We start from the raw sequence: 11,607 nt of genomic DNA on the forward strand, positions 1-11,607 counted from the left end.
TATTTATTCTTTTGAATAGAATAACCTTCAATATAATCATAAATTTTATATTGAACATCTTTAGATGAGTTATAATAGATGACTCAGTATATTTAAATACTATATACATATACTATATTTGATGAGAAATTCAAATTCATCGAGCTCGGTTATCTTCATTCATATTTGATGATTAAAATCTCAAATTTTGATAAAATCGAGATAAATATCTTTCTTATATGTTAGTCATTATTTCAAAGGTTAATAGTTATTCGTGATTTATCTTCTTCGTGTTGACCTTAATATGAGTTAATAAAGATATTGGGGTAAACGTATTCACTTTTGTCATAATATTTGATGATTAAAATGATGAATGATATTTTGTTTATGCTATTGCTAGCACCTAGATTTTTGGAGAGGGTGACAAACGGGTCGGATCATAAAAAACTCGAATGCGCGATTCGGGTCGGATCCTCTCGTTTCTCTCGCCGTAGCTGGCGAACGTCTTCCCTCCGTCTCCCCCATCTTTGGGTGCTGGTCGCCGTGTGTCTTCGTTGTTCCCTCGGACGGAAGGCACCGCCACCGGATCAGCCTTCTCTGAACCCTATTTACTATTTATACAGTATATTCCGATCTCTGAACTCCCTCGTAGAAGGACGGGAGGGAGGTACTTGTTTTCTTCTCTTTTGCAAATCCACCTTGATCGAAGCCTTTATCATCGTGCTTGTCACATATGTTTTTCCTTTTTTTCTTCCAAACATGAAATTTCTTCTCCATTGTCACAGTGATTCCACTGTAAGAAGATGGTAGAAGCAAAACCCTATCATTTATATAGGGTTTTACGGAGGTTTTCATCTTTTATACTAAAGTCGGTGCTATCTTACTCCGTCCTCCTTGGACGTTCTTGGTATTAATGTATTTGACTTTACCATAGAACACATGTTTCTGGTTGAAATACTGAAAATTTTGGGATCGAGCGTAGCATGATTCAATGAATTTCCAGTTTCATTTTTTGCTACTAATTGAATTTTGTTGTCCATTATGCTCGATGCTCAATGGATTAGTGTGGACGAGTTCTTATCTCTAAAAATTTTAAGCATCATCTCTCTCTTATTTCTTGGTGCGGTAGAATTACGTTCTAGTGATACCAATGCTGCTGCAAAGTTAACTTTGTTATAATGCAGGTTAGTGGAGGGCTGTAAGGTTGTACACATAAAGGGGACTAGAAATGTGAGCTTTTCTTTATTCTCTTCTCATAGTGCGATGCAAACAAAATTTACATTTGATTTATCTTTCTAACACGCTTCATTCCATTATCTAGTCAGCATGTCACCTAATCTATATTCATCCATATATTAAATTCAATTTGGTCTTTTCTGTATCTTTTTAAGTCGTAGCACATAATCACACATGCACATACCATCTTACTACTTTAAGTTGGTGTCCCATATGCCATGCTGTTTACTAATTATCTAACTACATGTTCAGGGTTGACGCTAATAACAGTCTCAGAGTGCTTGTTGCAACTGATTGTCATCTTGGTTATATGGAGAAAGATGAAATTCGTAGAGTTGACTCCTTTCAGGCTTTTGAGGAGATTTGTTCTATCGCCGAGAAAAACCAGGTTGTTAATTTGGCATGTCACTACTTTGCATTAAGATTTAAAACTTTTGATGAGTATGCTTCTCTTAATATAACTGAGTCTTGCATTTGTACATCTATTAAATTATATGGGAGTGGGTACTATGAAGTGCCCGCTACTTGCTACTATCTACACCTCCATTATACATCTGATGGCAGTGCACTAACCTACTAACTGTTTCTTAGAGAACTTCTCTGTTCAAATTTTAATGAAAATATGGAATTTAGTTTTATGATTCTTTGTGATACTATAATTTGTAAACCGTTCTTTCAAATAGAAGCACTATGAAATCAATAATGTTCAGTTTTTTTGATATTCAAGATCTTTTTTTAACTATAGGTTGATTTCCTCCTCCTTGGCGGTGATTTGTTTCATGAGAATAAACCTTCAAGATCTACTTTGGTCAAGACAATTGAAATTTTGAGGAGGTACTGTCTCAATGACCGTCCAGTGCAGTTCCAAGTTGTCAGTGACCAGACAGTGAACTTCCAGAATATGTATGATGCTTGTCTTCCTAATTCATATAGCACTTATCTTTATCTTTCATTGATGCTTATCATCCTCTTTCATTTTGTTAAATTAGTAGTGCTAACATTTAAAACATTAGTAATCTTCATGTCAAAATGTCTCCTAGTTAAGTCTTAAAATGCTTCACGCTTAGGCAGCAGTTTTTTGTTTGCGTATCACCCCTTAAATCTTGAACTGGTTAGTTGGTTATATTACCATTAATTTCAGGATATTAATTTTGTTGTGTTTTCTTGCTTATGAGTTTTGAATTTTTGAACCATGAAACTTGTAAAATAAGTGAAACTAGATTTCATTACCTGGAATATCTTTTACATCCTAAAATTTATAAAATAATACATAATATAATAAATGGAGTAAGCTGATGTTGATTCATAACAAAAACTATAGTCACATATCTTTAATTGATCATAATGTACAAATTGTTATTTACATGAAGAATTTAAATTCTCAAATACTTTTGGCAATATCAAAATCACCATCACTTTGAGTCCCTGATAAGATCAACACTCTTGAAATGAGAAAGAGAAAGACGACTCTTTCACTGCATGAAAATAGTAATGATGACAAGTTTGACGTGACGAAGCTTCTAAGTATAATTGGTACTCTGCACGCTCGTTGTTTCTATTGCATGCTGTGCTTGTCAAAAGTAGGCTTTGTGTTTTTACGAGACAAGATTTATTCTATGCCATTATTGACTTTAAGCCTCAACTTCCTCCAACCTCGTACCATATAATATATATACATATACATATATGACTCCAATTCTAATGGCTTTAATTTGGTGTATTAACATATTAGTTCTGCTATCAATAAGTTGGATTTATATTTAATTTTGCTTCCTGATTCATATAAAATAATATTTATGTTGAATCGTTTTGTATCAAATCAATTATTCATAATTATTTTAAATTTCAGGCAATATGTATGCTATGTGGCCTTTTACATTTGAATTGATTCATGTTTGTATGAAATGAATTGTGAATTTTAGGATTTTGGCAACTATACATCCCTTCATAGTTGGCAAAATTGGTTGGTACCAATACAAATTGCTCGAGTTGGATAGTGTCGACAATATTCAATATTTTTTTGGTAATTAGCATATAAAAATTGAAAAGTTTAGAATTTTTTTTTGAGATTCATAGAAACTAGCTAGAAGTTATCTAACTTATTTTATAAAATTGATGAAATCCATTAAAATTTGATCAAATTAAGTGGTAAAATGGCTTCAAATTGAGTTAAAATTTAGTCAAATTGAGATGACTTTTGAAAATTTTGATTGATTGGCTTTCTCTTTGATTCCGACTTGATTCTTATAGAACTTGCTTGGGTAGAAAAAAGTTTTTTCACCCTCTTAAATTGCTTAGCCTTGTTAAATCATGTGATTCACCAAAAAATCAATGATGACTCATTCAACCTTGTTATTAGTTAGTTGCTTAGTTAGATTCAAGTTATGCATCCTTCTCTCACTCCATTGAGTGGGGTAGTCAAGGAGTGTTCATTGAGGGAGGTTATTGTGGATTAAAATTGATACTATAGATTGACAAAGGTTATTGTGGAGTGAGAGCGTTCTCAATAATTTCTTTTAATCATTAAGGATCCTAAAATTGCTTTTCCTTTAATTAAACATCGATTTAAATCTAATTAGGAATTAATTAAAATGTATAACATTGAATATTAAGGAATCACATATTGAAAAATATTAAAAGAAGCATGGTACAATGTCTTCTTTCTCTATTTCTTCTCCTTTCTCCTTTAATCTCCAATCCATCAGTGGCACCATGATCATTCTAGCCATACTGAAATTCTGACACGACTTTAGATTTTGAACCATGAAAAGAAGTATAGATTAGTAATCTATACTAAAAACAAATTTTGTTATTGGTTATAATCCATTTTAATTATTTATTAATTTTATATTACTAAATGACATTATTTGTATACGACATTATTAATAATCACATATGTATAAATAGACATCGTGCTTAAGATTTTAGAACATTATTGTAATATGATTTTTTTATTATATATATTTTTTTTCATTTTTATTTTTCCCATCGATTTTGATTCCACTGGTCATATTGATCTGATTCAATTAATACTTGAATTTTTTTAACTATTTGATTCTGGTTCTGACACTGATATTGATGTTTTCAATCTCATTTTAGCATGTTAAAGTTATTGTCATGCAATACTACTGATTGGTTGTACTTAACCTATCTTGCATAGTTTAGGGAAAAGGATATCTCATTAATAATGGTTCCTAACAATTTGCCATTAATGTGAAAAATGTGATGCTATTACTTCATATAGTTTAGTTTACATGAAGCCTGCTACCAGGAAAATGATTCGGGCGCATCATTCTTGTTGACTATTCTTATAAATGTGATGATTTGGACAACAATTTGTACGCTTCTTTGAATTTGGAAATTTAGGTGGTTATGAATGCTTGTTTGCAGCTTTGGTCATGTCAACTATGAAGATCCTCATTTCAATGTTGGGTTGCCAGTATTCACTATCCATGGGAATCATGATGATCCTGCTGGAGTGGTACAGTGAAGAACTACATTTCTAGTTCAGTTTTGTTACTATCTGTAGATTGAACATTCATGATTACGCACAATGTTGTGTCTATCCATGATTCCATGCACTCGTCTTCTTAATATTTATCTTCAAATGATTTCGAATGTGTTGGGACTTATATAGCTTAGAGTTGTTATTGTCATAAGAGAGTTCCAAGTTGCTTCTAGGAAAATAAAATTTGAACCTGTATAGTCAATTGTAGCTGGTCGTCACTTTTTTATGTTTTATCCTCGCTCTTACTTTTGTTACATAGGTAACTTTGAATAATCCTATAGGCTTTGGTAGGAATCATAAGAATTACTTGTCTGAATATAGTAGTGTTTGCCAGGATCGGCCACTATTAATTTGATGGTCAATTAATTAGTATCTTCTATGGACACTTAACTGCTGCAGCTACTTTTGATTTGATGTTTTCATTCTCTTGAACAATAGAAATTGTACTACTACACAATACCAATAACTAGATGGACTAATTGGAAAGTGGTATGAGGTTGCTTCATAACAACTCATGGTGCACGTATGCCTAGCATGTATGTGTCAATAATTCAACCCTAATACAATTATCTACATCCATTTGAGTGCATAAATCGAGGTTAAATCTGGGTTTTATTTATGCAAACTCGTATACTTGTCCATGATTCTCAGGTCATCTAGCTTGAAAGAAAGGAACATAATCTACACAAATTTTCATTTCCCTGGTTCTCTTTCTTGCATAGATGTAGATATCTATCTGAAAGATCATCTTGTGTACATAATCTTATAGAAAAATGGCTAATGTTGCAAAAATTGATTTATCATTTATGTATGGATTCCTTTGTTTTGCGAAAAACCTTTTCATCTTATTCTTTAGTGTTCTTTCTAACTTTCAAACTTCATTGTGAAAGCTTTGCTTTGAAGAGGCCAAGCAATACCTAATCTTCTAGGGATACAATCATGTTCTGAATAACTTTTGTGCCACGGCATAAAGCCTCTCTTTGCATATTGTATCAAGAATTTTAAGAGTTGTTTCAAGTTGTATGGTATTTCTTTTATAATCTTCTATTTGTAAGTTTTCTTAGGTTTGTATATTTCCTCTTCGTGTATTCCGAGTCTAGAAAACCTTATTCTTGGTGTTATATCTGTTATGAGTTTATGACAATGTTTAGAAATTATTTTGTAAATGCTTCACTTGGGAACTGAGATAAACCATATTTGCTGCATATTAAAGCCTTGTCTGGTTTGTGAAAATTTTCTAAAAATATTTCTTTGCAATTTATAGAGAATAAAAGAAAATCATAGGAAATTACAAAAAAAAGATAAATAATTATCATACTATTCACCTCCAATAAATTTGATATGTCAAAAAAAAAAAGAAGAAGAAGAAGCTAAATAACTCTCTTTTTGGATTTTAAACATACAACTCCTTAACTTTCCTCAACAATCTATGCACATCATCTGTTGTCGATAATCTTTTACAGGATAACCTTTCTGCCATTGATATCCTCTCTGCTAGCAATCTTGTGAACTATTTTGGTAAAATGGTCCTAGGCGGTTCTGGTGTTGGTGAAATAACAATTTATCCTATACTCATTAGAAAGGTGTGTATTTTTTCTTCATTTTTTTCTTTGTGGTTGGACATCTACATTGTTGGAATGTATGACTATTATCTATTTTAGGGTATCACTTCAATTGCCTTGTATGGTCTTGGAAATATTCGCGATGAACGACTCAACAGAATGTTTCAGGTATTACTCTTTGTTCTTGTTTAAATATTCAGTATTTCTTGGTGATGTATCTTACTCAGATTTTACTTCCACCTTTGGTGGTCCTATAATCTTATTTTATTTTTCAGACGCCACACGCCGTGCAGTGGATAAGGCCGGAAGCCCAAGAAGGTTTTCCTATATCAGATTGGTTTAACATACTGGTTCTTCATCAAAATAGGTTGTGCTTTCCTTTTTAAAATTTTAATCTATATAATTATATTTTTTTATGCACTTCTCTTACATTCTAATTGACAATTGCATCATATTTGACTGCCCCATCTTATTCATCATAGAGTCAAGGCAAATCCTAAGAATGCGATAAATGAACATTTCTTGCCGCGCTTTTTGGATTTTGTTGTGTGGGGGCATGAGCATGAATGCCTTGTGGATCCTCAGGTATTTCTGTATGTAAAATTTTGTCTTTATGGAGATTTAAAATAAATATTGTTTTAATTACTTCAACTTTTGCAGGAGGTACCAGGAATGGGGTTCCATATTACTCAACCAGGGTCATCTGTTGCAACATCATTGATCGATGGAGAAGCAAAACCGAAACATGTACTTCTCTTGGAGATTAAGGTATTACTACTGAAATTTTCTAATGCTTTTCTCTGTTTGCTTTAGATTAATTTATTTAGTTTTTGTCATGTTTATGATACTTATGCTTCCTTTGCATATAGGGAAGTCAGTATAGACCCACAAAAATACCTTTGAAATCAGTCAGGCCCTTTGAGTATGCTGAGGTGGTATTCTGGATATCTGAAAGTAATATAAATTATTTTTTTCTTTAATATCCTTTTAAACATCTAGGTTGTCCTTAAAGATGAGGATGGAATTGATCCCAATGATCAAGCATCTGTCCTTGAACATCTGGACAAAGTGGTAAGGACTTCTATTCCCAAAGATTCTCTTGCAGAAAAAAAATGTTGTATTAGTTGGAACATCTGGTAACTATTTGTCCTGTTTATTATCCTAATCTTAGCTCAATTGCCTTAGGTCAGAGACCTGATTGACAGAAGTACAAAATCAGCCATAAGTAGATTGGAGCTCAAGTTACCTTTGGTGAGAATTAAGGTACTCATTTTTAAACTGCACCTTCCATGAATTCAACATCACTGATTGAAAATGCAGATTAGTAATCATTGTTGTTTTCCTGTCTTGAATTTGGCCACATTGTCTTTTCTCTGTTACTCCTGAAGCTAATTAGAATTTTCTTTTGAAGATGTTTCTTTTTTTAATTTATCTTGAAATATAGCTGCTATATTCTAGAGTTCCTATAAGTGTTTCAACATGGTTTCCCCTATCCTTTCAATTTGTTTTTCTGAAGATAGATATGGTGTCTTCTACTATTACAATTGAAATTGTCTTTGTTTTGCTAAAAAAAAGAGTGCATTTCCAAATTCTTGCAGGTTGATTACTCTGGATTTTCAACAATTAATCCTCAGAGATTTGGCCAGAAATACGTTGGAAAGGTACTTTTATTTTTTTTGGAGCAAAAAATACTGAGTATAACGAGTAACCTTAATAGCCAAAACTATTTTGATATATAGGTTGCTAATCCTCAAGACATTCTCATATTCTCCAAAACTGCAAAGAAACGCCAATCCACTGAAGGTACTTATCTTTTGCAACTCGATAGTTACTTGCATTTCATTGTCTGAAATGTTGAATGCCTAAAATTTTATTTGTTTATATTAAATTCAAAATTTTACTAGTGACATAACCTTATTGATGTGGTTTAAAGTTAGAAGGGCTTTTTTAATTGGACAATTTTAAATAGGAACTTTAGATTTTACAAATTTTTAATTTTTAAGAAATTGTAAGTTTTTATTTTGCAGTGAAGACAAAATAGAGAAATTTATAATTCTATTTTAGTTGTATAAATTATTTTTGGAATTAGTTAATTGTTTACATTGAATTAATAATTAGGCAATTAAAAAGGACCTCACCCCCTGGATTTAGTTTATCTTCCAGTTTTAAAAAATTTGACTTCTCTTAGTGAGTTCGTTTCTCTGTTTGAGATAATTTTCTTTCTATGTCAAATTTTTTTATCCTTGTGCCCCATCAAGTGGTATTAGAGTTTAATATGGTTTGTATATTCGTGTTCACCATTCTCCTCTCCTTGATCGATTCCTCCTTACACTACTTTCTCTTACAACATCAAGTTCTTCCCCCTTGACGTGTAATTTAATCCCAGTTCCCCTCATCTACAAAAGATCCCCCTTTGCTCCATACATTATTGGCGATCCCAGCACCTGTCTAATAATCTTACTGCATCAAGTCTCATATTGCTAGTCAATTTGACTTGCAGATCTATTTAATCACCGCCTTCACCCTCTATGCTTCTACAACATCCACCTCTCCTACAAGTAGACCATCTTCCACCTCTCAATCTTATTGTTTGCCCCTTGAAAAAATATATCACAGATTTGCTTCATCCCTTTTGTCATTTAAGCGACAACTTAGTCTCCAGATTCTTCTGTAGTAGTCAGGCGATCTTCCCTCCGGTGGCACCAAGGTGACAACTTTTTCTAAATTTTGGATCTGGCTCATGGCTCAATCCCTTTTAGCAGGACATTGCACTTAGATTTTAGTATGCAACCGATTTGATCAATATTGGCCTGTATCGATTTCAAAATTGGACTAGGATTAAACAATCCTTCACTGCCTTTATTTTCTGAAAAATTATTTTGATTAATTAGTTGGTTAGTTTAAATTTTTATATTTAATTAATTTTCCTACAAAAGGTTTGCATATCATGGCACCTAGTTCATCATCTATCTTATTGATAAACTCATTATTTAAAATAACTTTGTTTATGGATAATTTAACCATCATTTATCATGTAAAAACAACAACAACACACAATATATATGATGAAGGTGTTACTTTATAAGAACATTATTACTTAACAATACTTTTAGAACGAGATAATGAGACAACATTATCATTATTTGAGAGATATGAGAGGAATAAATGCTAGTTGTAAAGGAAATTGAAATGTAAACTGAACCTAATTTAGTATAACTAACTTGGACATACAACCTACACATTCAATTGAAAAGTAAAAAGTTAAGCTATTTATTTTCTAGATGAACCATTAGATGTATAATTGTGAAGGCTCCAAAGGCTAGTAGCCGCTCGTGATTTACCTCCTCTGTGTTGGCGACGGGTTGACGGGGGTGCTGGGGGCGAGCGTATTCGCCTTTTGCCACCGTGAAGGCTCCAAAATCAATAGTAACTTGAGCCTAGTTTAGCATAACTAACTTAAACTGTTCAATTGAAAAGGATGGAAATAAGATATTTATCCTCTAAAAGAACCATTAGATGTGGATGATGCGGAAACAAAAATTATGAGACGTGATGCATTAGGATATATATTTTCACCTAAATTAGATAACATATGGAAGCACTAATGTTTTTCATGCATAAGTTATGTGGAGAAATCATGTGAGATCGTTGTCATCAAGAGTGGGAATTACTTGAATATTGTGTTCACCAAGGTGGTTGCTAAGATCACAAACAAGAAGCAACCAACTCAAACTTACCATAAAAGGGTTGAGCATGGTGGAAAAATTTGGAGATCAGGTCATGATGCTAGAAGCATACATTGCTGCATTCAACATAGGAATGCAAGAAAATTCTAGGTAGTAGGATGATTGAAATTGAACCAAAATCAAAGTGATCCTGAAAAAATAAATTCAGCAGATGATCCCTCTCATTGTATTTGAGATCCTAAAAGATGCTCCCTCTCCGATTAAGTGGTTTGATTGGTGTTGCTCATCGGAAATGGACATTGTGTTGAGGGGAAAATATCAAGAAAGCAAGAGAAAAGAGAGACGACACCTGAGGCTTGTAGGAAGAGAGGTGAGCACCATTGCTTGTATGGGGGTGAGGCCTGCCATGAACAGAGAAGAGGACACGAGGGAGGAAGTGAGATCGGAAACAAGAGGGAGCCACCACAAGAAGATCCACTTTTGTTAAAGGAAGTGAGTGCCATCGCTTACCGACGACTCTAATCATGCAATTCTGCATTGGAATTAGAGCAGTGTCATGAAGAGAGGCAAAGGGGGAGGGAGAATTAGGAGAGAGGGTTAGGTGGGGAGAGAAAAGGGAAAGGATTAATAATCCTAAGTAACTCAAGACCAAGGATTAAGGTGCCGTTTTGTGCCGAGCGGCACAGATGGTTTTTACTGTTCCGTCGCCCGCCCGAAACCGGCACCCGACACTCAATGATTTCGGCGCGTTATACGCGCGGGCGTGGAGCTATGCTTTCGGCGTGTGATACGCGCGTTGATGCCCGCCAGCACAAGCAACACTCGCGATCGATAAATCGCGCGACAGAAGGAACCGAATCGATTCCTTCTGTCGCGATTACAGAAGGAATCGATTCCTTCTGTAATCGATCGCGCGACAGAAGGAATCGATTCGATTCCTTCTGTTGCGCGCAAAAATCCTATAAAACGTACCAGCGAGAGCGATTAGCAGCAGCGAGGCGAGGCGAGGTGCGGCGAGCAGCGATAGTGGCGACGCGCGCAAAAACCCTATAAAACGTACCAGCGAGAGCGATTAGCAGCAGCAGCGAGGCGTGGCGTGGCGAGGCGAGGCGAGCAGCGGCGGCGGCGAGGCGAGCAGCGGCGGCGACGAGGCGAGCAGCGGCAAAGGTACGGTTTCCCCTATTCGTCCCGTCGCGTATGCATCGCAGGCGGCGTCGAAGGAGTCGTCGGACGCCTCCGGTGCTTCCGGAGGTGTCCGGCGACGCCTTCGGCACCGTCGGACCCCTGCGATCCGTCGCTGCCGAGCGGCGTGATCGCTCCCCGCGGCGTGATCGCGGCGCGTTCGCGGTGCTGTGCGGTGCGTGCGTTTAAGAAAATAAATTATAAATTAGATTTATAATAATTCCTAAGGTAGGCGTGATATTCCAAACAGGCTTTTATAAATCCTAATTAAATTTTCTCAATAAAAATTAAAATATATAAAAAATATATTTAAAAATCAAAATTTTAATTATTATTCTGAAAAATTAATTTTTAATGTTTTAAATTGTATTTAAAATTTTTAAAAAAATTATAATAAATCTGTTTAAAATTTTTAAAAAATTCTAAAAATTCAGATATATATTATAATATTTTT

The 11,607-nt window shown here is 34.4% G+C and overlaps 1 protein-coding gene across 9 annotated transcripts in view; it reads left to right on the forward strand.

Moving 5' to 3' along the window:
• The first annotated feature begins 450 nt into the window (after positions 1-450).
• The window catches only part of LOC122046431 (double-strand break repair protein MRE11-like), a 32,470-nt gene continuing 21,313 nt past the window's right edge, over positions 451-11,607 (forward strand). For 8 of the 9 annotated variants that reach the window (XM_042607123.1, XM_042607126.1, XM_042607127.1 and 5 more), the window contains exons 1-13: positions 1,460-1,603; positions 1,961-2,118; positions 4,606-4,696; positions 6,187-6,306; positions 6,385-6,453; positions 6,561-6,652; positions 6,768-6,870; positions 6,946-7,053; positions 7,155-7,217; positions 7,285-7,356; positions 7,471-7,548; positions 7,884-7,946; positions 8,025-8,088. In XM_042607123.1, coding sequence (XP_042463057.1) covers positions 1,460-1,603; positions 1,961-2,118; positions 4,606-4,696; positions 6,187-6,306; positions 6,385-6,453; positions 6,561-6,652; positions 6,768-6,870; positions 6,946-7,053; positions 7,155-7,217; positions 7,285-7,356; positions 7,471-7,548; positions 7,884-7,946; positions 8,025-8,088 — 1,225 coding nt within the window. Of the gene's footprint in view, positions 647-1,163; positions 1,210-1,459; positions 1,604-1,960; positions 2,119-4,605; positions 4,697-6,186; positions 6,307-6,384; positions 6,454-6,560; positions 6,653-6,767; positions 6,871-6,945; positions 7,054-7,154; positions 7,218-7,284; positions 7,357-7,470; positions 7,549-7,883; positions 7,947-8,024; positions 8,089-11,607 lie in introns of those variants that run through there. The other variant, XM_042607132.1, reaches the window with a different exon arrangement.

Source organism: Zingiber officinale, chromosome 2B (genome assembly GCF_018446385.1).
Source record: "Zingiber officinale cultivar Zhangliang chromosome 2B, Zo_v1.1, whole genome shotgun sequence".
NCBI lineage: Eukaryota > Viridiplantae > Streptophyta > Magnoliopsida > Zingiberales > Zingiberaceae > Zingiber > Zingiber officinale.